General features: G+C 39.6%; 1 protein-coding gene across 6 annotated transcripts; it reads left to right on the plus strand.

The window, feature by feature from the left end:
* Nucleotides 1–3,047: 3,047 nt before the first annotated feature.
* KEL (Kell metallo-endopeptidase (Kell blood group)) lies at nt 3,048–25,695 on the plus strand. Of its 6 annotated transcripts, none has more exons than XM_048295423.1 (19): nt 3,048–3,290; nt 3,453–3,605; nt 8,693–8,834; nt 10,189–10,392; nt 10,982–11,106; nt 12,022–12,168; nt 12,404–12,466; nt 13,452–13,640; nt 14,035–14,180; nt 15,441–15,564; nt 16,062–16,172; nt 17,201–17,299; nt 17,849–17,926; nt 18,381–18,484; nt 19,355–19,465; nt 21,511–21,578; nt 21,812–21,969; nt 22,789–22,884; nt 23,845–24,225. In XM_048295423.1, the coding sequence occupies exons 2-19, from the start codon at nt 3,588–3,590 to the stop codon at nt 23,863–23,865; spliced, it is 2,004 nt and encodes a 667-aa protein (XP_048151380.1). In that variant the 5' UTR covers nt 3,048–3,290; nt 3,453–3,587; the 3' UTR covers nt 23,866–24,225. The 6 variants fall into 6 exon arrangements, with proteins under 6 accessions (XP_048151380.1, XP_048151381.1, XP_048151378.1 ...); XM_048295424.1 differs by lacking the exon at nt 23,845–24,225 and adding an exon at nt 22,973–23,794; XM_048295421.1 differs by having other exon boundaries at nt 3,049–3,356; nt 24,135–25,695.
* The last annotated feature ends 414 nt before the right edge of the window (nt 25,696–26,109 follow it).

Genomic DNA, 26,109 nt, shown 5'->3' on the forward strand with positions numbered 1-26,109 from the left:
ATATCAATCCATGAAGCAAAATTTCACTCTACTGAACTGTTGCAGTGGAATTTACTATTCACATGATGTAGAAGATCGAAGTCCCAATTCAATTTCACTTTAGGACCGATATTAAGAAAATAATTTGCTGAAATCTGCTTTAGATTCCAAACCATTTGAAATACTAACCATTTAAAATTACCATGAGAAATACTTGCAATGACATCTGTTAAATGCACATCAATGCACTTAATACATTCATCTTTCTTTGAATCATATGTCTATTTAATACTAAGAGGTATCTAAAAGATAATTGCTGTTAACCTTTTTTATGTGTAACAGCTGGAAGGCATGTCCAACATTATTTTCTTTTCAATGTGCTGATCGGTGTTAGATTTGGAAAAAGCTAATGCACTGTATAGAGAAGAGAAAGTGTCTGTCACAGAGAAAAAAGCCAGAGGTTCTCTCACTAATTCGTGGACTCGAGGGAGCAGACCTGTCATATGTGCCTTAAAGATAAGAAGGGAATGAGTTGATAAGGATTACTTGTGACGTCTTCTCTCTCCCTGCCCTCCCTCCCCCAAGCCCCTCTTCCTGCTTCTGTAATTAGAAAAATTAGGGGAAACTTTTTGTCTTTTCTTTCTGTAGGTGATAAAAGTGTCTTCAAAGAAACCTTCATGCTAGCAGGAAAAACAACAGCACCATTTTCATGTATACGTGAATACTTCACACATTCAACTCTCAAGATCCCCAAAGCTCTGCAGGTTTTATGTTCAAAACCACATCAGAGTGTTTACTGGATATACCCTGCCAGCATGCAATCCCCTCCAAGGCAGAGCTTTTGGAGGCCTAGATATATATACAGGCTGTCATTTTCAGACAGAAAGTGCCACTGTCCTGCAGCACATAACCTGAAAGAGATTTCCATATCCAATTGGTAATGTGGAATATGTAAGCTACGCTTCACCGCCTCATTGCTACCAGATGCAAATATGCTCTGTCCTTACCCTGATAGATTCACGAAACTCTGCTTGAAAACATATATAACTACAGTGTCTGAATTACTTCGCAACCATGGCTCATAACCATGGCCAAACAGATTTTTCTGAAGTGTGGATCATATCATTTAGGATAAAATATGTCTTATACCTGGATATCTCAGACTAAAATCACAGAGGCAGCATCTATGTGAAATAAATACACATTCTTTCTAAAGAAATACAGGAAATTCGGAATAAACAGAAGTTTTAACAGCTTAATTCTCCCCATAACAGCACAACTTTCCTACTGAATTATTTAACAAACTCAAACCCAAATGTCCACTACTCCTTCTGACACAGCAGAATGCTACTCAGGAGCATACTTTTCTAACAGTATCCAGAATCCAACAGTAGTGTCTGTTAGATCCAATATATAATGTTACTATGGTATGTAATGCCTTTGGAGGAGAAGTATCACCTCCACACTTGATCTTACAAGGCAGCTTTCTCAGCATCACAGCACCACTGAAACATGTACTAATTCAAAGAGCCATGCTCTTCACTGAGAGAGGAGTGCATTTCCTTTCCTGACACATTCCATGCACTCTTGCAATGAAGTTGTGATCCATCTGCTTTTCAGGAGGTGTCCTGATTAGTTTACAAGGTCTTGTAAAAATCATCCATACATGCACATTCTGTGTTTCTAGATAGCATGTGTGGCATAATTCATGCATTGTGGCAATATCAATGTAATTTTTTGCCAAATTATGTGGTAAACTTTCATTTAATCAAGAGGAGATGACAGTGCCTGTTTAAAAGATACTGGTATGTGAAACCACATTAACTGCAATCATATGCTTACAGCATATTGACAAAAGGCTTTTTTTGTCTTCTCAAGTGTCATTTTAAAAGTGAATACTTCAGCCAAGGTTTTATTACTTGCTTTAATTACATTATGTTCAAAATTATCATAACCATTTTATAATCAAAAAAGGCAATAAATTCCTTGCCCAAGCAAATTTTAAAACCTAGATAGTGCTCAAAGAGAAAAGAGAAGTGAAATTTGCTTCATTACATAAAGCTTGGGAGCTGTTAGATGCTGCAATTATGAAGGTAGAAGAGTTCAGATACAGTTAAGACAGATAAATAAACTGGATATTGTCATGAACAAATTTTTCCAGACAGTTTACAAAGGTATCTTCACTGTAAGATCTTACTTGTGGCTAACAAAAGACTGTCTTGTTACTTTCATTAAGTCAAATCTCAACCAATTTATGTGAGAAGTATTTGCAAAACAGATCCTGATGTTAAGCTGAAGGGAAGTGATACACTGCAAGGAAGGGAAGGTCGGTAGGGATCTTTTTGTCAGTATGCAAGGACTTTTTTTACTGTATTTAGAGCTGTTTGGTAAATATAGAAATACACAGTTACCAGTAACCCGAATGCTAAAAACAGCTGGGAGTAAGTAACTGGTTTCAGCTGTATAAGAAATCTGTTGTGATGGTGGAGGGTTAAGAAATTATGCAAGCACTACAGAAATAGGGAAAAAATCAGGTTGATGGGAGCTCTGAACAACTGAGCAGATACCAAATTATCTTCAGACTAGTGAACCAAGATATCATACTCCCCTCAGAGACCAGCAAGATGGGGAGTGAACAGTTCCGTCCTGGTATTCTGCTTGTTTCAAGCACTTTGGAAGCTGACACCAAGCTAGTCCCCACCATCTCTCTCAGCTCACAGCTGCCACTTGAGAAGGTCTCAAATCCCAACATCCACTACTCAGTTTTTAATGTGCCAGAGAAGTGAGCCAGGTTCCCAGTCCTCAAAGCAGAGAAACCTCCCTCCCAAATCTTCTCACTGTGCCTCCTTAAATAAGCAAAGACACACAGGCTGGCCATCACCTGAGAAACAATGAATAACTGTAAATAGAATAAGTAATTAATGATTTTTTTTTTAATGCCTCTTAATGGGAAAGAGAAAGAGTCAGGTGGTGTTCACCCCTCGAATGGACACTAGGGTGCAGATGAGAGAGAGAGAGCAAGAAGCAAGTCAGCACCCTGGCTTTTCTTGTGGGAGGAGGAGCGCTGGGATCTGTACCCCACACTATCTAGCAATAGGCAGAAGCCTCCGGGCCCCAGAGCAGCAGCAGGTTGAAACAGGCTAGTGGCAGGGAGAATATCAGACCAAAACAGGCTTGTTGGGTGGGCAGGATAGTGAGGCTGCTGGAGAGAAGAGAAACAGCAAATAGCTGAGAAGAGGCAGAGGGAGATAGAGAATCACATACTTCTGTTCAAAAAGATTTCGGTGGAGCTCCAAGAGATAGAAGGGCAGGTGGGTCACAGAGACACAGAAGGGGAAGAAAAATATTCTTTTATGAGGAGTAGAGGTGTTAAGAAGGTGGGCGGAGAGTTGCAGAAACACCATTTCCCTCCCTCCCATTTTCTCTAAGGGTGTTTTTCTCAGAGCTTTTCCTTTCTTTTCTCCTCCCCACAGCAAACAGCCAAGCTGGGAAGAAGAGATTGTCTCTGAACTTCGCTAAGTGTGTGGGCCCAGAAGTCTGATAGCAACCAAGTAAACAGAGTTCACAACTGTGGTAGCCGCAGGAGCAACGCCTGCTCAGTGACAAGGATGAGCAGTCTTCCACAGGTAAGGAAATGGGTCTGTCTTGCAGTCTGCTCAGGGATCTTCATTGCTCACCTCTCTTTTCCTTCCCCTTTCATAGCTACACTGCTTATTGCCTTGGAGGACCGCGGTAGTTGAGTTTTTGACTCAGTTTGTATCCAGAAAGGTCTTGTCTGGGTCTCAGAATTAATGATGTGGGATATGGTGCCATGATTTAGGGGTTCTTGCCCTTCCTGTTAGTCACCATAATGGCTGTTCTGAGGACTGTTTGAAGCACCGAACAACAAGTAATAATAGTAAAAGTATTAGTAGTAGTAATAATGAAAACAACAACAACAATAAAAATAATGACATCTTTTATTCTATCTCCATTTTTTCAGCAAGGTATTATAAGAAAGTACTTACACAGAAACGTGCAGTTCCCCCCTCCCCCCCCCCAAATAACTGTGGATAAGCAAGGCATAGTTTTTGGAATGTGAGAATGACATGGTGAGCCTAATTGCTTCCCATGAAGCATGGTATCCTTTTTCTGCTTTGATGTCTTATATAAACAGCTAGCAAAGCTTTAATTGCATATGTACAGACAAATTGCACTGAACCGTTAGCTCAAGGTTGCTAAAAAGTACAGAACATTCAAGGGCAACAGAGATAAGTGTTCTATGTTACTAAGTAATACAAACACAGAAACTTGTATGTGTTGTTACATTGAGATCTGTTCAGTGTGACTGTTGCTGTAATGCAAACGGTCACTTATCTTTATCTTGTCTGCATTTTTACAGCTGAAGAATTTGAAGAAATGTTTGTTTTGTATATCTATTCCCAAATATCTGTGTGATGAAGATCAGACCACAATCATAATTTTAGTCGTTGGCCATAGTTTTGGTCTACAATTCTACTATTCCAGAATATAATTCAGCAATCTTTCTGTCTCATATTTCATGTGAGCAGGTACTCTATTTCAAACATAGGCTAAAATATTTCTCAAATGACATTTAATGGGCTCAATTTATGTGCTTAAATAATTTGCTGACAAAAGATAAATTTAAGAAAATGAAGGTTTTTGTGGTATTGGGGCATTAGTCTGAAAATATGTCATCCATGTGAGCAGTGTGATAAACACAATTTGGGTAACAGCCAAAGTCGGTAATTCATTAATAATCTACTGGCTGAAAAATAATACCTTTAAATTATCTGGTAAATAGTTATGAAAAATAACTCCAATTCTCTCTGCCTTTGATCTCTTTATTTTAATTTATTTTCATGAAAGCTAGATGCTTTTTTTTCTGTAATGCACTAAACATTGTGAAAATGCAAGGTGAGGAAGAATTAGGCCGAGTAACTTCAATCTCACTTCAGAACTCAGGAATGGCTCACAAACAGAAAGAAGGAGATGCTGAAGGAAAATCAAATTCTTTGGCTGGTTTAGTTGTATCAAACAGTTCTTACTTTAGTGATAACAGTACTTGTCATGATTCTGCTATCCTAAGTCATGCTCACATATGAATCAGACAATACATAGAGTACATTAATTTAAAATTATAATTTTATAATTATAATTATGTTTATAATTATTAATGTTTATATTTTACAAAAATTAAAATTAATCTTTTAACGATTTTACAGCCACTTGTTTTTACTTAGCTACAGTGAGGCCATTTAAATTTGAGCTTTTGCACATGCTTAAAAACATGAAAGAACAGAAGCTGTACTGGAAATTGCATTCATCTTTATGCAAATACTGATTATTCTTCTCATCCATAAGTGAGGCCTATAAGGAAAAGCCCTGTCAGAGATTGAAGTATTTTTATCCTTTTCCACTGTCTTGTTCAACCCATTCACTTGTATCTTTATATGGAGCATGGTGGATGAAGCAACCAGGTCTCAAAACATACCACAATGAAGTGCTGCTGCTTCCTGTAAGCTATGTAATGTTCCTGCAGCCTGTGCCCTGGAAGTGTTGGTATGCCACCTCTGGTTCCATCTAGTTCAATCCACACTCCTGCCTTGGCCAAGAATCACTCACTTAGGAAGGGGTCTGTATTTCAGGGCGTATGAACCACTTAATCCAGTGTGGCATAAAAGTGAAGTTCATTCTGGATAAAGAGTCTGATGGGGATTTTGCTCAGGTCACCATCTGTATAAGAGTATTGAAAGAGCAGGTATTTGTGTGTCTAGATTTGTTTCAGCTGTTGTCATGAAAAAGACATAAAGGAGAACTAAATATGACTGCCCTCCTCTTTTTTCTCTGTTTATGTAGGTCCACTGTTTCTCTCAAACCCAGTTACAGAGGCAAGATTAGAAAGACATTTATTATGGAAGGTGAAGTGTTTGAAGAACGCCTTTTATGCTTATGGTTCACATAACACCGGCCATAATCCAGTTTCTAAGTACAGGTCCACAGCCCATTTCCACTCCCCTGTCATTTCGTTTGTGCTATGTTATTATTTTGGGCATGCTGCTCTCAGCCAGGTACTTCTCTAGTTGTTTCGCAATGGAGACTTAGGGGGGCAGTGCTGTTTCTCTTAGAGATTTTTAAAAATCTGTTATTTGATGCATTTTGCATTTCAAAATAAACATAATGTATGGGCCTGAAATAGAACTACTGTTAAGCAGAAATTCATAAGAAATTGCATCAACAGTCTTGAAATACCAATTTCTTGTTAGCATCTCCACAGCCATGCCTTTTATTACTCAAAAGAGAGAAACAGGTGTCCTCTGATAACATGAAACCAAATAATTGCAAAATTACTATTATTTCATGGTAGGAATAGGCTGGATTTTCAGTGTGAAAAACAAGGTCTGTTGTAACAGAGAAGCCTGGAGAATTGTGAATGTAAATCATGAATCATTCACTCTTCCTAAATGGTGAGACATGAAGGCTTGCATGCCAAAGAATAGTTTTTCTATTTCCTTTATCAGCTAAGCTAATTTTCTTTCACTCACTTCCCTACCATACTGTTAAGTTGTGACACTTACTCTCTTACTCCGGGACTCAAACAAGTGTTTTGCTACAGGGGCTTATGAAAGGAATTTCTTCCTTTGTAGTTTGTACACTGTACCTTGCCAGTATGATCATGTTCTGTATCTAGTACCTTCTAATGTCAGGAGTCACTTGTAAGTACTTGCTCTCCATTTAGTTATTCTGTATCCTGCTGAAGAAGTTAGGAGAATAGGATTTTAAGCAAGAAAAGCAGTTAGGCATTCAACTCTTGTTAGCAATTTCCAGGAGCTGAGTAAGCTTTTGAGAGGCTTTAATTCAAGATTGAATAAAATGCACATTTGAAAGATTATAAAATTATGAGGTCTGTTTTTCTATTGCTTATTTTTGTTTTCTGTTCTGTTAATGTTTTTGTGCAGAAGTTGTACCGTAGTATATTAGTCCAGATGATTAACAGCAGACTCCTTCATTTCCTTAATGTTCCCTTAGGTGAAAGGGTATATACTGTGATGTACTTAATTCCTGTAAGATTTTGCTCCATTTCTTGTGATTTTTGTCGAGATCCATGTTTCCGTGTTTTGTGGCAAAGAACATAGATACTGAGTGTGGTGACAAATGCGGTTTAGCTACTGCATGTAAGGGAGCATGAGAAGAGAGATGACAGTCCGGAACCTGAGAGTCATGACTAGGCAGGCAAGAAGCAATGCCTCAAAAAGCATGGGGTGCACACCAGTATGGGTGTAAGGCAGGCCTGGTGACAGTGCCCAGGGTCAACCAAGAGTGTAGATTGCCAGGCAAGTCCCTTGTGAGGAGACAGGTTCCAGGTCAAACCTGCAGAATCAAGTGTGTAGGTTATGGTCAGGACCCAGATCAGTGGCATGCCTGTCCAGATGAAGGCACGGCTGCCATTGCAGCAGAGCTCAGATGGAGACTGCACAGGAGAAAGGCCAAGTGAAGAAGGGGCATGTTCATTAAGGCTGCCTCTTGCTTTGCCTCAAAGAGTTCCAAGGCCTGACAAGGTTTCTCAAACAGATTTCTTGTATCAGAGGACCAGGATAGAACAGGGAGCTAAACTTGAGCCTGTGGGGACAGTACAGGACAGGCCCTGACGCTGACATGTAGGACTCTCCCAGTAGCACTTCCATCAGCTTTCACAGCTATGAGATTTCCTCCTTGCTACAGCTGAGGTTTTCCATTATCTTCTGGGGTATTTTCCCTCCTTCTGCCTCCCCTTTCTCACTGTTTATTCTTATTTAGTCATTCCACTTTTCATTTTTTTCAGTTCTTTCCCTTTCTTTATATATTACCAGCATGCATTCACATGTCTGTTCTTTTGTAAACTGCTGTTCTCCAGTCTTATGTACGTCAAAGTATGCAGAAGGAGTGAACACCCAGAGAAAATGTCATCTCCTATAACTATATCCAGGTAGATGCTAGGGGTGTATCCTATGATAGTCATCTAGCTTCCTTTGCAGTCAACAGAGAAAAGGACAAATAACTCCGGAGAATGCTTCAGCTCATGCTAAAACAGATATCTAAAACAGAAGGTGTACTCATTAGGTGCCTAGGCTGTTCCACTGACTAAAAAGACACACCTAGATTATGAACAAAACTAAATTAGAGTGAGATAAGACCTCTCTGTATATAAGATCTTCTCAGTGATTTACAGCTTACTCCAGTTTGTAGAATAGAACAAATCTTTTCTCTCACTTGAACTGGACTTGAGGGCTTAGGATGCACTATTTTATTTCTTCAGGAGAGATCTGAAATTAGTGCTCAGGTTGCCAGACTGTAGCAGTATAAAGAACCACCAGTCCTAGCCATCCTGTTACTAGTTTTATAGATGCAAAAAGGCTTTGATATATTCAGGAAGTACATGCAAGGTGATTCCATAAAACAGAATGAACCATGGAGGGACAAATCTCCTCATAGCAAGCTGGATTTTCAATGCATAATTCGTAACACTGTGCAACAGTTATAGCTTGAAAAGAAAGGGAAATGAGGAAGTGAGAAAGCCCCTGGGAATACAGTCATGTAGATGACTTGGATGACTATTGTGTTTTGGCAGTAGTCCTGTGAGTGATTTTCTAGTAGATTAGGTGGGAGATGGAGTATATTATCAGTGCTAACCTTAATATGAATTTTTCTTTCTTAATTTTTTCTGTCTCTTCAGACCTGTGACCAGGAGCTGAGAACAGGTGCAAAGAAAGAACGATGCCTTCAGGGGAAAAGCGTACTTCTGTGTGCACTTCTTCTCAGTACTCTCCTTGGGTTTACATTGCTTATCACCTACCTCGTGATGACTTGTGCTCTAGGTATAATATGAGATACCCTTTTCTATTCTTCCTCATCCACCCCATTTTAAGACCCCTTTATCTCTTACCTGCCTCCACTGTTTTAAGCTTAACATCAGTATTAAGAACCAGACTTTCAGAATCTCCAGGAATCGTAACACTTTTTGTCAAAAAGGTACATTTTTCTACCTCTTCCTTGGGTCATAGTGGGGAGAGATCCTCCACATCTGTTCTCCTCTGCCTGCCATTTAATATGCCTGAGCCCAGTTTTGAGGGAGAGCAGCGTTTTATTGTCTTGCACCTCATCAGTGTGTTCTGCTCTGTCTATAGTCAGGAAACAGAACTGAATCTGACACTTGGAGCTCCTCCTCTGCACTTTTATCTCTGACTTAAGTTTAGTCCTGGTTTTCTAGTACAGATCAGTGCAGTCATAGAGTAAAAGAAGAAGTTATAGTTTCTTGCTAATGGAGAAGCTGTGGGTATAGACCAGAAACATTAATTTACCTTCCAAATTTGCTAAAGAACTATCTGCAGAATGGTCCATGTCAATGTCTGTGCATATAGAAAGCTCAATACTGAAGGTGCATTTATATTGGTGGATACAGGTATTCCCTGCTCCAAAATAAGCACTGTTGACTCTTTGCCTAGCTTTTTTCTTTAGCTCTTGTTATGTGTTGGAGACAGTTCACTTCAGAGACCAAGGAAAAACTGTTAGTTTAGATCTAGTCCATTTCTACTCTGCCTACCTTCTCCCATGTCAACTTTGAAACCATAGTATGGGAAGTCTCACCTTGATTTACAAGTGGATTATTTCAGTAAATAATGGATCTGATCTGATGTTGATATAAGATACTGAACTAAAATGAGAACATACACCTGGTGATTTGCAGCAGTTAAGAAAAAGAGAGTTATAGATCGAAGCAAGATATTCTAGAAAGTCCTTGTCCTCTTTTGGCAAATGTCATTGCTGAGAAATGTTTCCCATGCTTGAAAAAAAGTTGTTTTAATCTTATGTCATTACTTTCACTGGGCTATGTCCTTCCCTTTCATCATGTGTTGACACCATCAGTTGTTTCTTGTTTATCATGTGGCCAAATTCGGCTGATCCAGGGGAAGGACACTGAAAATGCAAAATAATCCAACTTGTGGCTGCCTAGATAGTACAAACAGAGGACAATCTCCCTGGGAAGTGAAAGAGAAAACACACTTCATCCATATTCAGCAATACCTTACAAGGAATTCAACGCTGCATGCAGAGGAGCTTGTACCAAAAAAAAGTCTTTTGGGGTAAATGTCCCCTAAAAGTGTTTTGTTCAGAGTTGCTCTCACTTTCCGCTGTCACTTCTCAGTTCTCTCTTATTTACCTCCTCTTCAGGATCCTGTGATGCTGAGTCAGATCTTGGTCTATTGGAAAGACTTCTGAATTCTAGGAATGACACTGTAAACCCCTGTGAGAACTTCTACAAATATGCCTGTGGCAGATGGGAAGGCAAACAGTCAAGCAGAACCAGAGAAGAATCACTAAATGTGTTTGATGTGTTGTTGGAAGAAAACCTGTTGATCCTGAAAAGGCTTTTAGGTAGGGACAGATGATTGGTGTGTTACCTTCGGCATCTGCCTCGGTCAGAGCTGACAATAGTAGTAACTGAGAGCACAATCATTCCTAACAGGGACTGAGTCCCCTCTCTTCGTTCTTCTATCATTACAGGCACAGATTTGTTTTTGAGCATGTCATATTACAGTAGCTGCATTTTAAACATTTTAATTCCCCTTGCCAAGTGTAACAGATGAAAGTCACGCTTTAAAATTCTGACAGCAACCCAAACCATTTTCCTGTTGCCTTGTCAAAGCAGGCCATTGTTGCTCTGCTAGTCTGAAAGTGCACTCTGATGATGTGTCCTGTCTCTGTGGGGGACTGAAGCCTAGATATGCACCATCTTCCTGTTGTACTCCTGCTTCCATGCAAAGAAACTCACATATTTGGTCTCAGGAAGAGTCATGGGGCTAGAAAGTCCCTTGCTTTGAGTCACTGTGGGAAATGTGGATGTATTTATTAAAATGTTCTGGATCAAAGTACAGTATTTTCTTAAAACCGTTCTCTGCTCTAATACTGTCCCAACTTCTTTTTTAACTTATTTTTAAATTTTAAATCTACTTTTTTTCTTCAGAAAGTCCACAGTTTGGGATAAGAGGCTCAGCCAAGGAGAAAGCAATGAAATTTTATCGTTCCTGCATGGATACTGAACGAATAGAATCCCAAGGAGCTCAGACGTTGAAGGACCTCCTAAATCAGGTGAATGTTTGTGCTATTTCCTCTCCCTCAGGAAGAGAATTCCTGCACAGAGAAGGAAAACGGGCAGATAGGGTCATACAGTCCTACATGATGTAATTTTTCTAGAATCTGACCCTAGTCATGGTTCACAGCACAACTTCTAAGTGATAAATCCTGTAGCTTTAAATGCTGTTTCAAGAACTGATTTTCTGACATCAGGTACTTGAATCTTTCCTCATGACCTTATGTATTACTTAAGGATGGCAAAAAAACCAATACTGCAAAGAGGGATCATGTTTAATCTCAGAAATTCAGTTCAATATTCAGGGAACACCTGGAATGGATGAAATTTTTGTGTCTAAAATTAGATGATCATTCAGTAGTCAAGGCTTCCAAGAGAGCTTGTTTAAAGGAGAAAATCCTTCTCTTTCCATTCTGGGAGATTCCTCTCAATGCCAAGGGGAGCTGCACATTCTTCCTTCCGACAAAGAGCATTTAGGCCCTGTGTCAAAAGAGGATGCAGAACCTTCCAGCAGGAGGAACAGTGACTACAGGCCCACCTATGAATCTGCTTGTCAGGGAGGTGGGATCTTTAATCGCTGATCCCTGTTTGTCCTTCTGAATGGCTTCAGAAAAATGAGACCTATTTCCTGTCTCCTGCTTACCCAGTATTTTTTCCTGCACACTTTACTCTGTTGCTAATTACAATTCCTTTTCCTTGTGTCATTTTGCAGTTCATTGCTTTGCTTAGGGATAAGTGTCAGGTCATTTTAAAGCCAGCAGCATATGTAGAACACTTCATGAGTTTCCCCTGGTGCTTTTTGCTCTGTTGCTTCTCAGTTATCATAATGGCTAAGCTTATAGGTGTAAAAGAAAAAAAATTAAATACAGATCCAACCCGTTTTTCTCACCTGCAGCATTTTTGTCTCTCTCTAGGTTGGTGGATGGCATAACACAGGTGTGGGGGAAACAAAAGATTTTAATGAAACTCTTCAGATTCTCATGGGCAGATACAGCACCTTCCCATTTTTTAGAGTCCTTGTGGGACCTAGTCCTTTTGACCCCAAGACCAATATTATTCAGGTGAGTATGCTAAAGAAAGAGCATTATCAAGGAAGCCCTGTGAGTAAAGAGTCAGACCAAGGCTTGCTCAAGTTAAGCCTTTGTTCTTCTCTGAAGAATTTACAAACATTTTCCAAGAGTAAAAGCAAGTTAATAACATTTCAAATTCCATGATAATTTTTGATTACCAAAATATCCTCACATTTCCATTCTTTCTGAAAATAATAATAAGTTTTTCCTTTACTCCTTTTTGCAGATTGACCATCCTGAGTTTGAGATTCCACTTGAGAGTGAATTCAAAGAGAAAAATTATCTTAAGGTAACATATCAGAGCCTGAAGCTCTGATATAGCTATTTGATGCAGGGATCTCCTTGAATTACCTCCTGGTTCAGAGTGGTCTGTTTCCATGGGTTATGGTCAGTGACCTCTGAAAATGCATCCAGATGGAATTCTTTACAAAACTCTACTTTTCCAAAGGATAGATTGTAAAATGTAGTCCATTTTAGATCCCAGGTTGAAAACTTCTAGTGTAGAAACAGAATGTTATAATTATAATTTTAATTTCTACTTGCTAAGTAATCTGAATCTGGGCTTCATTTTAGCTTTTGCCTTGCCTGAATGTTTTTTGAAAGATGTTTTGTCCAAAATAAGGCTTTATAACAAAATTTGTGTGTTGTAGGGAGGGATAGCTAGCATTTTAAGGCGTATTTTAAAAAGTTTGAATATAAGTTGAGGGAACAATAAACAACTTTGATCTTGGGACATTGCAACAAAATAAACCCTGTCATTTCTCCAAATTCATATAAAGTGAGTTATTTCAGTTTCTTGTTCTGAGCTTTTCAGAAAAGTCCTCAATAAAACCCCTGAGCCAGCATAAACATTACTCTGAAACCTCATGAAGATAGAAACAAGAAGTTGACATTTTCTCTCCATTGAAAAGCTGGCTCATTATATCACTGAATTTCTCTCCTTTGACTCCAGAGATGGCAGGCCTACATCTCTAAAATTATTCAAGTATTTGAAGTAATTGTGAGCTGTAATTGTGAAGTAATTGTGAGAAAAAATAATCTTTTGGGAATTCAGTGTTCTTCACTGAGAGAGGAACTGTACTTGGCAAGGTGTATTCCACATGAATAATTACATAAGGATGTTGCAGAAAGAAGACAGTTTTAGGAATGGGGCGGGCCTGCAGTAGCTTTCAAAGATTGAAGTTTATACGGTCAAGATGGATGGATGGATGGATGGATGGAGTGACTAATTTTCAGTCATGTATCTTCCACTGGTCACATATTCTGTATTGCAGGTTCTCCGTGTGTATCTTTCATATTTGGAGAAACTGGGGGTCCTACTTGGAGGGACAGAGGATGATCCCACTGATTCCTTTTCCAAGACCTTGTCCTTCATCTCTAACCTCCAGCGAGTTGTCACCCCACTGCAGAAAAGACAGCAGAGGGGGATGCTGTTCTTTCGCACTACCATTAGGGAGCTACAGGTATCTGTGCCTTAGAATCTGAGCAACACAATTACACGTGACATTCATGTCTTCATTCTGAAGATCCAGATGGAAAGAGATATCAGACACTCTTATTACATGCCATTGTCTTGCAAATTACACTTGGAGCCTGTTGAGCTTTAAATAACCCTTTAACTTACGGTCTTTAACTGACAATCAGAATTTTTTCAGGCCCACAACTCTCTCCCCTCCCCGGCGCTAATTCCCTTTCAAAAAAGTCAATCCTCCTCTTCAAGATACACATTATAAAAACAATTTAACTTGTCAAAAGTATCTCTTAACAGTATTATGATGACTATCCTAGTTTTCCTGTTATTTCTTGTGAGCCAGTTTAGATTCATAATTCAGCATGTAAGTTTTGTTTTACTTGCAGGAAAAGGCACCTGCTATTGACTGGCTGGCATGTCTCCAGGCTGTCTTCCATCCTATGCCAATGAACCTCTCTCAGCCAATTGCAGTGCATGACATGGATTACTTAAGAGAAATGTCACAGCTCATCAAGAAATGGCACGAGGGAAGGTAGGAATCGATAGCTATGATTGCTCATGCCCCAAGAAATATTTACTTCAAATACTATAGGTTTAATAGGTCTGTCTTAGAGGCTGCTAAATCCAATAGTCTAACAATTGCAAGAGTGCTGTGGCTTTATATCCACAGGTTTGGCCAGTGCTATGGCTTAGCATATATTCCCAATAGGCTTGCATATGCATGTACCATGTCTGAACACACATATAAAATAATATATTTATGTGTGTCACACAGAGAGGGAACACAGTGTATTGACTGGCACCCATCCACCCATAGCACTCATACAAACATGAACCCAGACTAATCCTATTCCTCAGCTCCAGCTGATCAGGATTGCTCAATACTAGTGAAATATGTGTGCACACACATGATACGGCTCACTCCAATAGCTGGTCTTAGGTATTCAGTCTGTCAAGAAGCTGGCCAAGATCTCCTGGTGTCCACTTGGATATATCACATGGAATATATGAGTCTTGCATGGAATATATGAGAAACTTGCAAGCAACCCTTGCAACTTTGGTTGCTGGTACTCTGGTGTCTTCCTGTTACAAACACTCCTATCAGGTCTTTTCAGTAGCTGGTCCAAACCACTAGTATTTCCAATAGCCAGCTCTCAGGCTCCTGCTCTCTCCAGAAGCCAGCTGGATCCAAAGTCCCTCCACTAGTCTCAGGCTCGTTGTCTCTCCAGCATCCAGTTCCATCCCCACACACAGTGAGTAGAATGTTACTTAACAATAGCATTTAATAAGATAGGACGTATCCTGGTGACCATGTGCAGAGCTCAATCAGACAGACGCCCTGGCAAGCACAAGTTTATGCTCAACCATCCCTTTCTACCACCTTTCCTCTCCTTTTTCCCACATATATTCTCCCAATCCACTATGATCCTTTCCTTTCCCTGCCTTTGGTCCTTCCTGTAAACATGCCATCATAAATCTTACAGAATCCCACAGACCTCTCATAATATTCTCTAAGTTTCACCCAGTCCTAAAAGTTATCCTTCTCCAACTTCCTATAAAGAATCCTGTGCCCCAGCAGGCAGTTACCCTTTAAGTCTCCACAGTGTTTTGGGGAGTTTCTTTAGTAGACTCCTGTCAATCATCCTCCTTTGGTAGCATCCAGGTGTATTCCATTCAGAGTTCTTTGTTGTCATTGTTCAGGTTCCTAGGATTTCTCTGCCTCAGGTTGCTCCTCTGATGCTTGCCTCACTTGTGTGTTTATGGTGACCAGCCTTCAATCTTCTGCCTACAGGGTCCCTCACATTTATATGATTGTTTGTCTGATTGGGAATCTCTCCCCAGCCCTTGACAGTCGATTCCAAGATGCACGCCTCGAGCTGTATAAGATCCTTTATGGAAAAATGGGATCTAGAATGGTGAGTCAGCCTTTTATCAGCTTCTTCAGCCTCCCTGACAGCTGAACACTGTAGGTCATACCTTCTGAATGTTCCCTTGATGCCTTAGATGAATGGAGTTTCTTAGATTTGGAGAGAAAAACTACTCTCCCCAAACCATTAAGTGCTTCTTTTTTCTCAAAAGAAATGTGGAAGTAGACATGACACACAAAAGTTTAGAGAGCTGAGTGTACTGTATCGTGGAGTAGGAAAAATATATAGATGGTCATCTTTCTTCTATGGATTTTTCTCTGCTAACGTACAAATCTTCATCTTGAGGTAAGTGGAGTAGATCATAAGGAAATAATGTTTTAGTAGAAATGTTAACTGAGGTAGCTTAAATAGAACTACATTACATATTCACTGCTGTCATTCTTAGTCAGCAGTGCATATGCTACCGACCACACATCTACATATCATTTTACTGATTTCCTAGCTCTTTGCCCTCACTCTCATGTGTCTCTACTTTGTTCCTACAGATGCTAGCTGAGCGCTGGAGGAAGTGCTTGACTGATACCAGCTCTTTCTTTGAGCCAGTTCTAGGGAAGATGATTGTGCAAGAAATTTTCCCTGAGCAGACCAAGAAATTTGTAGGTATTCATCACCTTAACCCCCAAGCAGAGCTCAGATTCACCTCTTTCTTTTTTTGACATGCCACCTTAAGACCACATCAAGGCAGCAAAATCATGTGTAGGTTTCCTGCCTCTTTATATATTCCTCTGCTTACGCAAGTTCCCTCCTTTTTTTGGAATATGTCAGAACAAGATATTGCTGTCATTCTAGAATGATCAATGCTAAATACCAGCTATTATCTTTGTCCCAACTGTTAGAAAAGTCATATGTGCAGTACCAATAGCTATGACAGCGGTACAAATGCATGCAATCTCTGTGTGCTCCCTGGAATAAGAGTTAGTTAACAGTTAGTTAACACTATTCATCACCAACATGATATATCTCAACAAGAACACTAAGCATTCAAATGAAAACATTCTGAATGGATCTACAGTAAAAAAGAACACCTGCCTGCAGTGTGGAAAAGATTTCTTTTTTTTCATCCTGTGATGGTCAGAGTTCCTTTCTCTTTTGAGGAAAGTTAGTGTAGCATCAGGTTTTGCAAACAGTTTGAAGTCTATAAGGTGGCAAGAGTAAATAACACCAAGAAAAGCTAATGGGAAAACCAAGACTACATGTAGTGAAGCATAAATTTTGATTAATAAAGCATAATTTTGAGAAGGATTAATTCAGATTGCCATAATTTTCAAAAGGGAGACACCAGCAAGAAATACTTGTGGATACTGAATTTTCATTTTGCTCATGAAGGGGTACAATTATTCATTATTGAATGAGAAGGAATTGTCTCCCTCTAAATTACTGTGAGAGGCCAGATGAAAAGGTGTGTGGGAGAGAACAGTGAGCCCTGTGAGGAAAAACTGGATGCCAAATAACTTAAGCCTAAATCACTGTAGAAACTGAAATATTTTCTTTCATCACAAAAAGAAAGGAATTTTCCCTCAGTTATTCTGTGGTTGAATTGCTGGAACATGCGAAGATGGTAGCTAAGAGTGAGCAATGTTTTTGTGCAGTTGTGACCATGCCTTCTTTTTTTTATCCACGGCAGGCTGAGCAGATGTTCTCTGCCATCCAAGATGCCCTCTACGACCGCCTGGATCAGGTGGAGTGGATGGATGAACAGACTCGCCGAAACGCTAAAGCCTTGGTGCGTGCACAAGGCAGGAAGTACTGAGGCCTTCCTTTCCCTGAAGCCTTTGGAGAAGGAAGAGAAGAGACCTGCACCTTTATATATTCCTACCTGCTTCTACAGGCACACAATCTTAAATAGATGTCTTATTCATACTAAATATTGAAGGTGGTTTTGTAAGTGCCATAGGTACACATACACTGATGTGTAGGCATAGAGAGGCTCAGTTTTTGTTTGTCCACAGATACTCTGAATTAATTTTATTGAGATACAATTCAATTTTATACATCTAGTAAGGTTAAAAGCTAAAAAGCTGAATGGCAGAAGACAATACAAAGAAAAAGAATAGAACAACATTAGGCCTCAGGTCGTAGAATTGAGAAAGCAGAGCAGCAGGACAAGATATCTTCTTGAAACAGAGTAGCTGTCCTTTTAAAGAGCTGACTCACAGATCTTGCTTACATTGGTTGGAAATAGCCTTTAAAAGGACTTGCAGAATGTAAAGCCTCCTATTGATCAAGTTTCTTTTTGTTTGTTTGTTTGTTTGTTTGTTTATTATTATTTTAGGTTTCCAAACTACAAGTGGAGATTGGTTATCCAGCTCACATACTCCAGACTGACAAAGTGAACCTGGAATACCAGAATGTGAGACATATAATGTAAACATGCCTGCCTCATTACTGGCAGTTTACCTGTATCAGCTGCTATCTTGTCTGCTTACAAAAGAGGCTATGACCTCTGGAGCGCATTTCCTACTTATCATTTTTTGGGAACATATGGGGCCAGAGAACCTTAATCTGTTGCTTCTATGCTGTTGCCTATACTGTCTCCTATTTAGAGTGGCTGGCCTGATCGAAGTAATTTTTTACCTGTTTGTATGATCTGTTTGGCCTTCAGATAACATTCCTGTCATATCTTAAATTGAAGGTCTTTAGAACTTGGAGAGAAAAAACCTACAAGTATCCCATTGGTTTCTCTTTTGATAAACCCTTTTTTGATCCATGGGACTTTTTTTTTCTAATTTTTTCTTTTTCTCAATTGTTCAATTCATTCCTTGCTTATGCCCTGTGACAGTCACATTCCCTGTCTTTTCCCTCAGTTGGAGATAAATGAAGACACTTTTTTCCTCAATGTGGTGGCTTGCTTGAAAATATTGAGGGAAAATTCCTACCTGAAGCTCCTTCAGCATCACCCGCAGGATAAGTAAGTAAGATAGTGATCTGAAAAATATAACAGAATCACATACTTATGAACCAACTGAGGTTGGAGATCAACCTGTTGGGATCACCTAGTCCAATCCTCCTTCTCAAGGCAGGATCAACTAGCTCAGGTCACTCAGAACTGTGATAACTGTATGTCTATAGCTCTCTTTTACTGTGGAAGAGGAGGAAGGGCAGGCGGGGGCCAGTGGGCAGAATTGGACTCAGTACTTCTGAATGTGGTTTCACCAGTTCTGAATGTTGCTGCAACTCTGCATTGCTGCATCCTGCTTTAAAAAAACCCTTGCATTTGGCAGCCTGTCCTACATTCAGCCTGAGCAATGCGACCAAAACACCCCATCATTGTGAAGAGACCACCAGACCCCTGAAAAAACCCCACTTTTTTTGACCATACACCCCTGATTAAGAGGGATAGCTGGTTCTCCTGGGCTTCATAACAAAGCAAACAGCAAAGCACTGTGATGACATGAATGCTGGTGGAGTCACCTCAAAGGCAGGACATAGGATGCTTCAGAAGGAAGGCAGCATTGACAGACGTGCTTTGGACCTAAGTCCTCCTGAAGAGTATTCTGTGCAGGACTTCACAGGAGGTTACTAATCCTAATTTACTTGTCAGGAAAATTGTGAGGGAGAATCTCTTTATGTCGATGAAAACTGAGCTATTAGTTCTGGCCATCTGTAAACAACTGAAGATTTATTTCAAAGACCTGTAACTCTAGATATTGTGAATTTCATAATTTGCTGGTGCTGTGTGAACAGTTGAACTATTTTTGCAAGCCGGTGCAAGAAAGGATCAAAGTTTGAGATAAGGAGTTAATACATTCTCTAATTTCTCTTTTTATTTTGCTTCTAGCTGGCGTGTGCACCCCTGGAGTGTGCATTCATACTATTCAGTAAGGCACCACATGGTGGTCTTTCCAGCTGGAATGTTCCGCAGTCCGTTTTTCCACATGGAGTTTCCCAGGTATGGAGGGGCTTAAGAGGTTCAAGCTGAATGTAGTCCCTGGGCTGCACCATGCTTCCAGGAGGAATCTTAGTGGGTGGTCTGTCTTTAATCTGTTTTTCTTACTGCATCCCGGGGGGAAACCCAGCTTTTTTTAAAGCTTGATGAATTCTTGGAGTGAGTGATCGTTGACTCTGCTGAAGCAAAATCAGAATCTAGGTGAAACTAAACTAAGACAAAGATACAATTCCAGAGCAAAGAGGCAGAAGTCATGTGTAGGTTAACTGCAAAGAAGACATTTCACCTTTGCCCCTCATTTTCTAGATTCCAAGGATTCCTGAAATCTAACCCAGAGAAAACAGGAGCCTCACAGAGCAACTTCTTGTCAGAAGTCTTTTTCAAATGTATCACAGTTCTTCTCTCATTTTTTTTTAAGAAACCTTTTCTGCCAAGCAAATAGATGTTTCATTCTGAGTCTTCCCCTGCAATAATGACACTTCTCTAGATCATGCTCCTCTGGTTGTGTTCTTTCATCACATGGAACAGATCTCTTAAGCAATATTTTTTCTGATAATAAAAGCACTTCAAGCAGTTGATTGTAAACATATCATTCAATGTCCTTTTTGCCTGATAGTGGATAGATACTTGTCCTAATACCATTGTACTGAAAGATAAGCTCACGTTGTGGCAAGAGGCTGAAGTTTGAAAGAAACATGTCTTAAGATTGCTTAAAAGTAATTATTTTCTCAGTAGTGATCTAGAAGTCACCAGTCCTTGCAGTATTTAATTAATTTATTATAGCATGAAGAAAAGGACATCTCAAAAGAATAGTAGAAAATAATTTTTTTTTCCAGTGGTATGGGCTGTCACTGTATTTTTCCTCTGTGAAAAATGTCTATGCCTTCTTATTCCTTTTGTATTCAGTGTTAGTAAAGTACATTCTTTTCACTGTCACCTCAGTTGAATAGACTGATAAGTAAAACTTAATCAGCTTTTGGTGAGTTGGTACAATGGCATTTTCTCAGATGATGCTCTGGAGTTTAAACTTTACTGGCAAAAGCTAATTCAGGTGACTATGAAGATAATTTTTAAAACAAGAACTCAGCAAAGCAGTACAATTGTTACAGTATCATAGAATCATAGAAATAATTGGGTTGGAAGGAACCTTTCTTTAAACATCATCTAGTTCCACCCCCCTGCCATGGGCAGGGACACCTTCCACTAGACCAGGTTGCTCAGAGCCGCATCAAACCTGGCCCTGAACACTTCCAGGGATGGGGCATCCACAGCTTCTCTGAGTAACATTTATAAATTATCAGCTATAGAACTCTTACTGAGTTCCCAGTGATGAAGTAATGATCCAGTACGATAATTTCATGCTTCAGCTGTGTTAATCAGTGCACGGGAAGATAGAATGAGTCCATAATTTCATATAATGGAAATGCATTTTGAGTGTTCTCTTCCTTTTGAGAGTATCTGTAAATTCATTGCATAGAACCATAGAAATTCCATTTGGAAATAACTACTGGAGGTCTCTAGGACAACCTCATGCTTGTGGCAAGATTGCCAATGCTAGACCAGAGTAATTGCAGTCAAATCATCATGATTTTAATTTGCCTTGCCAGTTTAATGTATTCTTTCTCACTAGACAAAAGTTGCAAGATTGCTTCTCCAAACATCCTGCTTTTGTATGGTTACCATTGTAGCTGCTGTTTGTGCAGCATTTCAGACAGTAGAGGGTCAATAAAGACATACTTCAACAACAATACCTGTCATTACAGCTAATGAAGGCAGAATCTCATTCATAGACTCTTCATTGTTATGATGGCTTATTAGCTACAAATACTTTAAAATAAGCCCATAATACAATTTTAAGCATTGGTAGGATAATTTACACTTGTATTTGCACTTTTACACATCTGAGTGACAACACATACAAAGTGTTTCTGTGGGGTCCCAGAGCAGAATGCTCCTGTGGAGCACACAGTCGTGCTCAGTGGCTATAAAGAATGCTCCTCTGCCCTCTTTTTCTTTCCAAAAGCACTCTTTTCATCTTTATTTTTCAGCGCTGTGAATTTTGGAGCCATCGGGGTCTTCATGGCACATGAAATTCTTCACTCATTCTATGGTTATGGTGGGTACTGGCTGTGGTGTCTTTATTTACTCTTCTAGGTCCCACTGGTACTTTCCCTTAGAGGATCTGAAATCCCGGTCCTTATATCAGTGTGTACATATATTATTGAGCTAGATGAACTTAAGGAAAACACATTCCAGTCCATGCTGGTTACTAGGAAGAATCAGTGATTAATGTGAGGAACACAGGTGAATGCCATAAATAGTTTTACTTCTAGGACTTTTCCCCCACAGTGTTGCCTGTGGACTGTCCTGCATGCAACAGGAGTGCACTACAAAGATCTACAGACTGCTTGGTTGAACACTATGAAAGCTACAGCTTTAATGTCAATGGCACCTTCACACTATTGGAGAATACAGCTGACACTGGAGGGCTCGCTGTCGCTTACCAGGTATTGTGGTTTTCTTACTTCTGGAATCTCATAGTCTCACTACATAACACACAAGATTGCCCTGATGCTTCCCTCTCCCACATCCTTCTCCAGTTCCAGGTTTCTTACACCACCTGTGCCAGTGAAGCATGAGCCCAGCATGTCCTCTCTTAGTCCAGAGAGAGGTTCCTCACAAAGCTTTGCTCATAGTCTCTATATGTCCATGTAAGACAGCTTCTCTCCTTCACCACCTTTACTTCCCTGTTTATGTCATGCATACAAAGGCATGCTATGGTATATACGCTTATGTTATACTTGAGGAAGTAAGCTGAGACATGAAACAGAATTTTGTGTGGTGGTGAAATGACTATAACAATGTTTTCAGCAGTACTTTAGAGAGAATTTTTTGTTTCCTCATACAGTACTTTAGCAGTTTAACTGCTGAGGGTAGTGTGAGACCCCTAGGTCTAAGACGGTACTTGTTACATTTTTCATGAAGGACATTGGGAGGTAGAAATTCTTTAATCTATAGTCAAATATTTGTGATTTGTTTGGAAACTAATTTTCATTCTTTTATAGTACAATTACAACATCTTATGACAATGTGTGTGGTAGTATTGGTGTAGTAGCATCTGAAATGGTAAAGAAAGTAATTATATTGTTACTCTCCCACTTTAGATTTTTTAAGGGCATGGCCAGCAGCAGAAAGCCTCAGAGTGAGATAAAAAGTTGCTAATTTATTAAATATTTATCAAATTAATAGATTTCACTGACAGAAGACATGAGCTTGCAATACTGTCTAAAGGAAGCTTTATTATTATCCCTTTTATCTCTCCACAGGCCTATAAGAATTGGATGAAAAAGCACAAAGAAGAGAAGGATTTACCTAAAATTGGACTTTCACATGATCAACTTTTCTACCTCAGTTTTGCTCATGTAATGAATGCTAATCGTGTGTCTTTCTCACTCTCCATTTCTCCCACACTCTTTCTCAATATTCAATCACTTTTCTCCTTCTTCACAGAACTGGGAATGACCAATGATTCTGCGACATCCAGAACCTTATTTAAAAGCTAAAATTCATATTTACAGCTCCTAACCTGTTATGGATCTCAAAGCTAACAAAAGACCTGTCTGCAAATATATATTTTACAAAGCACTGAAATCCACCACAATTAAGTCATAGCAGACCAACTGTGTCAGGGAAAGCAGGCTTCATAGCCAGCTTCTGACTTCTTTCCTTTCTGTTGTGAGTAATCTTACACATGGAAAGAGAAACCTAACTGCAAAAGTAATGTATCTGTCCATCCTTTCCTTCATTCACTTCTCTGTCATGGTGAACAGCTGGATGTCATGTCACGTCACTCTGAGTGACTGATAGTGAAAAAAAGAGTTCAAATGTTATTTAGAGCTGGAGAACTAGAAGTACACGCACACATAGTTTGTGGTTTTTGTGGGAATCTGCAGTAAGGATTTCTGCAAATTGTGGAGCTATGCGTAGCTGTGCTGTCAAGTTCCTCATGAGAGATGGTTGGATTTCTGTGCTCAAAAAATCACGTCCTTGTAAGTCAGTGTAACTGCAAAGGGAAAAGTTTTGTGTGTTCATTAAGTCAGAGCAGTGTGTAAATAAACAGCTTATTGGGTCTTGGTGGCAAGATTTGCATTTCAGAGGCTGTCTGGCAGCTACTGCATCGTTTGTTGGTAAATAAAGACTGAAATAATGAGAATGAAGACTTGGATTGCCAGCTTAACGCCAGAAAAGTCATATAATCCTCCCCCAAGTCTCTTGAGTAGTAATGGGATTTTGTGCAAGTGCTCCCCTTTGTTGATGAGCACTCATTGATTTCACTTAAGAAGCTGAATCTAGGCACTGAGACATCTTCACCACTATTTTAGATGGAGTCCAAGGTTGCATGAGCCTAGCCAGGGTGGCCTAAACTCTCTGTGTTCTGGACTATGAAGTATAGAAAAAGTGCAGATGGCTTGTCAGAGAGTGAAATGGGAACAGAGAAGTTTAAGGAAAGGGAAAACAATCAGAAGAAAGATCTGAACATTGTTGGCAGCCATGTAAGCATGTTTCCTTGTTTACTCCAGCACCCTCTGATGTGAGAGGCATGAGAAACCGTAAGTCTTGTTCACACGAGGACTTTCGGCCAAACTGACTTTTCTATTTTGCTTCCCTTCAGGCAATGTGTGGACATCAGGATCCAGAGAAACTCCAGTCTTCCCTGAACACAGATCCACATAGTCCCTTGCCACTTCGTGTGTCTGGGCCTGTCAGCAATAGCCAGGACTTTTCCAACAGCTTCCAATGTCCCAGTGGATCCCCAATGAACCCAGAAAACAAATGTCGCATCTGGTAATGCACATGGAAAAGGAGGAAGAGAGATGTGATCCCAGGGAGAGGAAGGCCTGGCACATTAAAGTATGACCGTCTTCTCAGGGCCTCTAGGGTGACATGGTGCTCTTATTCACTCCTTTGCCTTCGTTTTCTTGTTATCCTTTCCTCAGCACTTGGTGGTAGGGAAATTCTTAAACTGATCTCGTAAGGAGGGGGTCTCCTCCAAGGCTCTCAGCTCTCTGTCCCAGATGTGTGACAATTCTCAGGGCAGCAAGGTGACTGGTCAGTTTCTAGTAGGCAACAGCTTGTGAGGAGTTGTGTACAGAAATACTGTTACATTGTTAGTCCCTCTGTTCAGTGCATTTACCTGTCTGCTCCAGCAGCCTCACTGTCATGTTGAAAGGGCAAGTCAACAACCTGGAGCTGTAAGACTTGTTTGTATCTTACAGTAGCTCTTGGGAAAATCCTGTGGGTTACCGGGCAAACCACACAGAACTTACAAGAGAGGGAAGAATTCTCTTCTCTTCTTTTGCTAATAAATGGAGACAGGTGCTAGGAAAGGCTCAGTGGCTACAATTTGTAGGCTGAAAGGTAAGTCACTTAATAATGAAGTTTTCTGAAGGCCTTCTCTGCTCTGTTTTTGTTTCATCAGCAAAACTCAGACATAAGAGGAAAGAGGAAAGCATCCCCATTAATGGTAGGGGGATTGGGGAGCTGAGAACAGATTCTCTTTCCAACAAGACTCTTTTCTTTAGTGTCTAGGGTTGAGGATATGGTAGAGGTTGCAGTATGGGACAGTCACAGGGGTTTCTAGAAGTTTCTGAAGGTTGAACAACTAGAATTCCAAGAGCTTCTCTGGATCCTGAAGCTGGTTCTCTCCTTACATTTGTAAACATTTACCATCCAAGCAGAGGAGTAGAGCTGTTACAGGATTTTACTTTCTACTTGAAATTGAATTTTAGGTATTAATTTGCTTTAGAGCAAAAGCAGAGTAAGAAGCAACATGGTTTGGAGCAGAAGTGCCTAAAGTACATTCTTAAGAGCAGTGTAATAATTACATCTATTTCACATTCTCATAAATAGAAAATTTATACCAATGTTCTAAAATTTACCGACGTTAGTAATTATAAAAAAGACACCTTTTGCATACTCTTCAAACTGTTTTTGTTTATGGGAACATTTTTATTTTACTTATTATATTGACTGCCTGGGGATTGTTTGTGGAATGGGTGATGGCAAGTGGAAACATCCCTTATCAATGTAAGCATTGTAAAAATAACTGTGTTAATCCTTTTCAAGTACTGACAAACAGAGCAAAATGTTTTCCAAGAATGGACTGTTCAGAGATTTTGTTTTCATTAATTAACAAAAATACTAATAAACTGGTTGCTTCTGAGAAAAAAAAATTACTTTGATTGCAAACTCTCTATCATCAGGCCTGTTTCTTTTTTCTGTATTTGTACTGTTCACAACATGACCGGCACTGTTAGCTGAACTTCACAAGTAATAAATAAGAATACCTCAAAATAGTTTGACTTATTTACCATCATTATAAATAACAAATTTGGGCTTGTGCTTATTGTTACCATTTAAACAGAGTATGCTCTTCCTTCCCTTCACTTCTTCAATTGATTTTCTCCTAGCAGCATGTCCAGACAGTTTTTCTTTTAGATGCTAATAGCAAATAATGTTGCATAACACTTTGTGTGTTATGTAGACATTGTTTCAGTGTTCTGAGACTACTTGGCTTCTGTGTTTATAGTGTTTAGAAAAAGCAAAAGCTACTGACAATATACATTTTGAGGGGTCTATCTTGTTAA

The sequence above is a fragment of the Corvus hawaiiensis genome, chromosome 2 (genome assembly GCF_020740725.1).
Source record: "Corvus hawaiiensis isolate bCorHaw1 chromosome 2, bCorHaw1.pri.cur, whole genome shotgun sequence".
Lineage (NCBI taxonomy): Eukaryota > Metazoa > Chordata > Aves > Passeriformes > Corvidae > Corvus > Corvus hawaiiensis.

Coding starts and splice junctions, on each gene's coding strand:
- KEL (XM_048295421.1), top strand. Junction 16,173..17,200: donor CTGAGCAGACCAAGAAATTT/GTAGGTATTCAT, acceptor TATCCACGGCAG/GCTGAGCAGATGTTCTCTGC. Junction 22,885..24,134: donor TCTACCTCAGTTTTGCTCAT/GTAATGAATGCT, acceptor GCTTCCCTTCAG/GCAATGTGTGGACATCAGGA.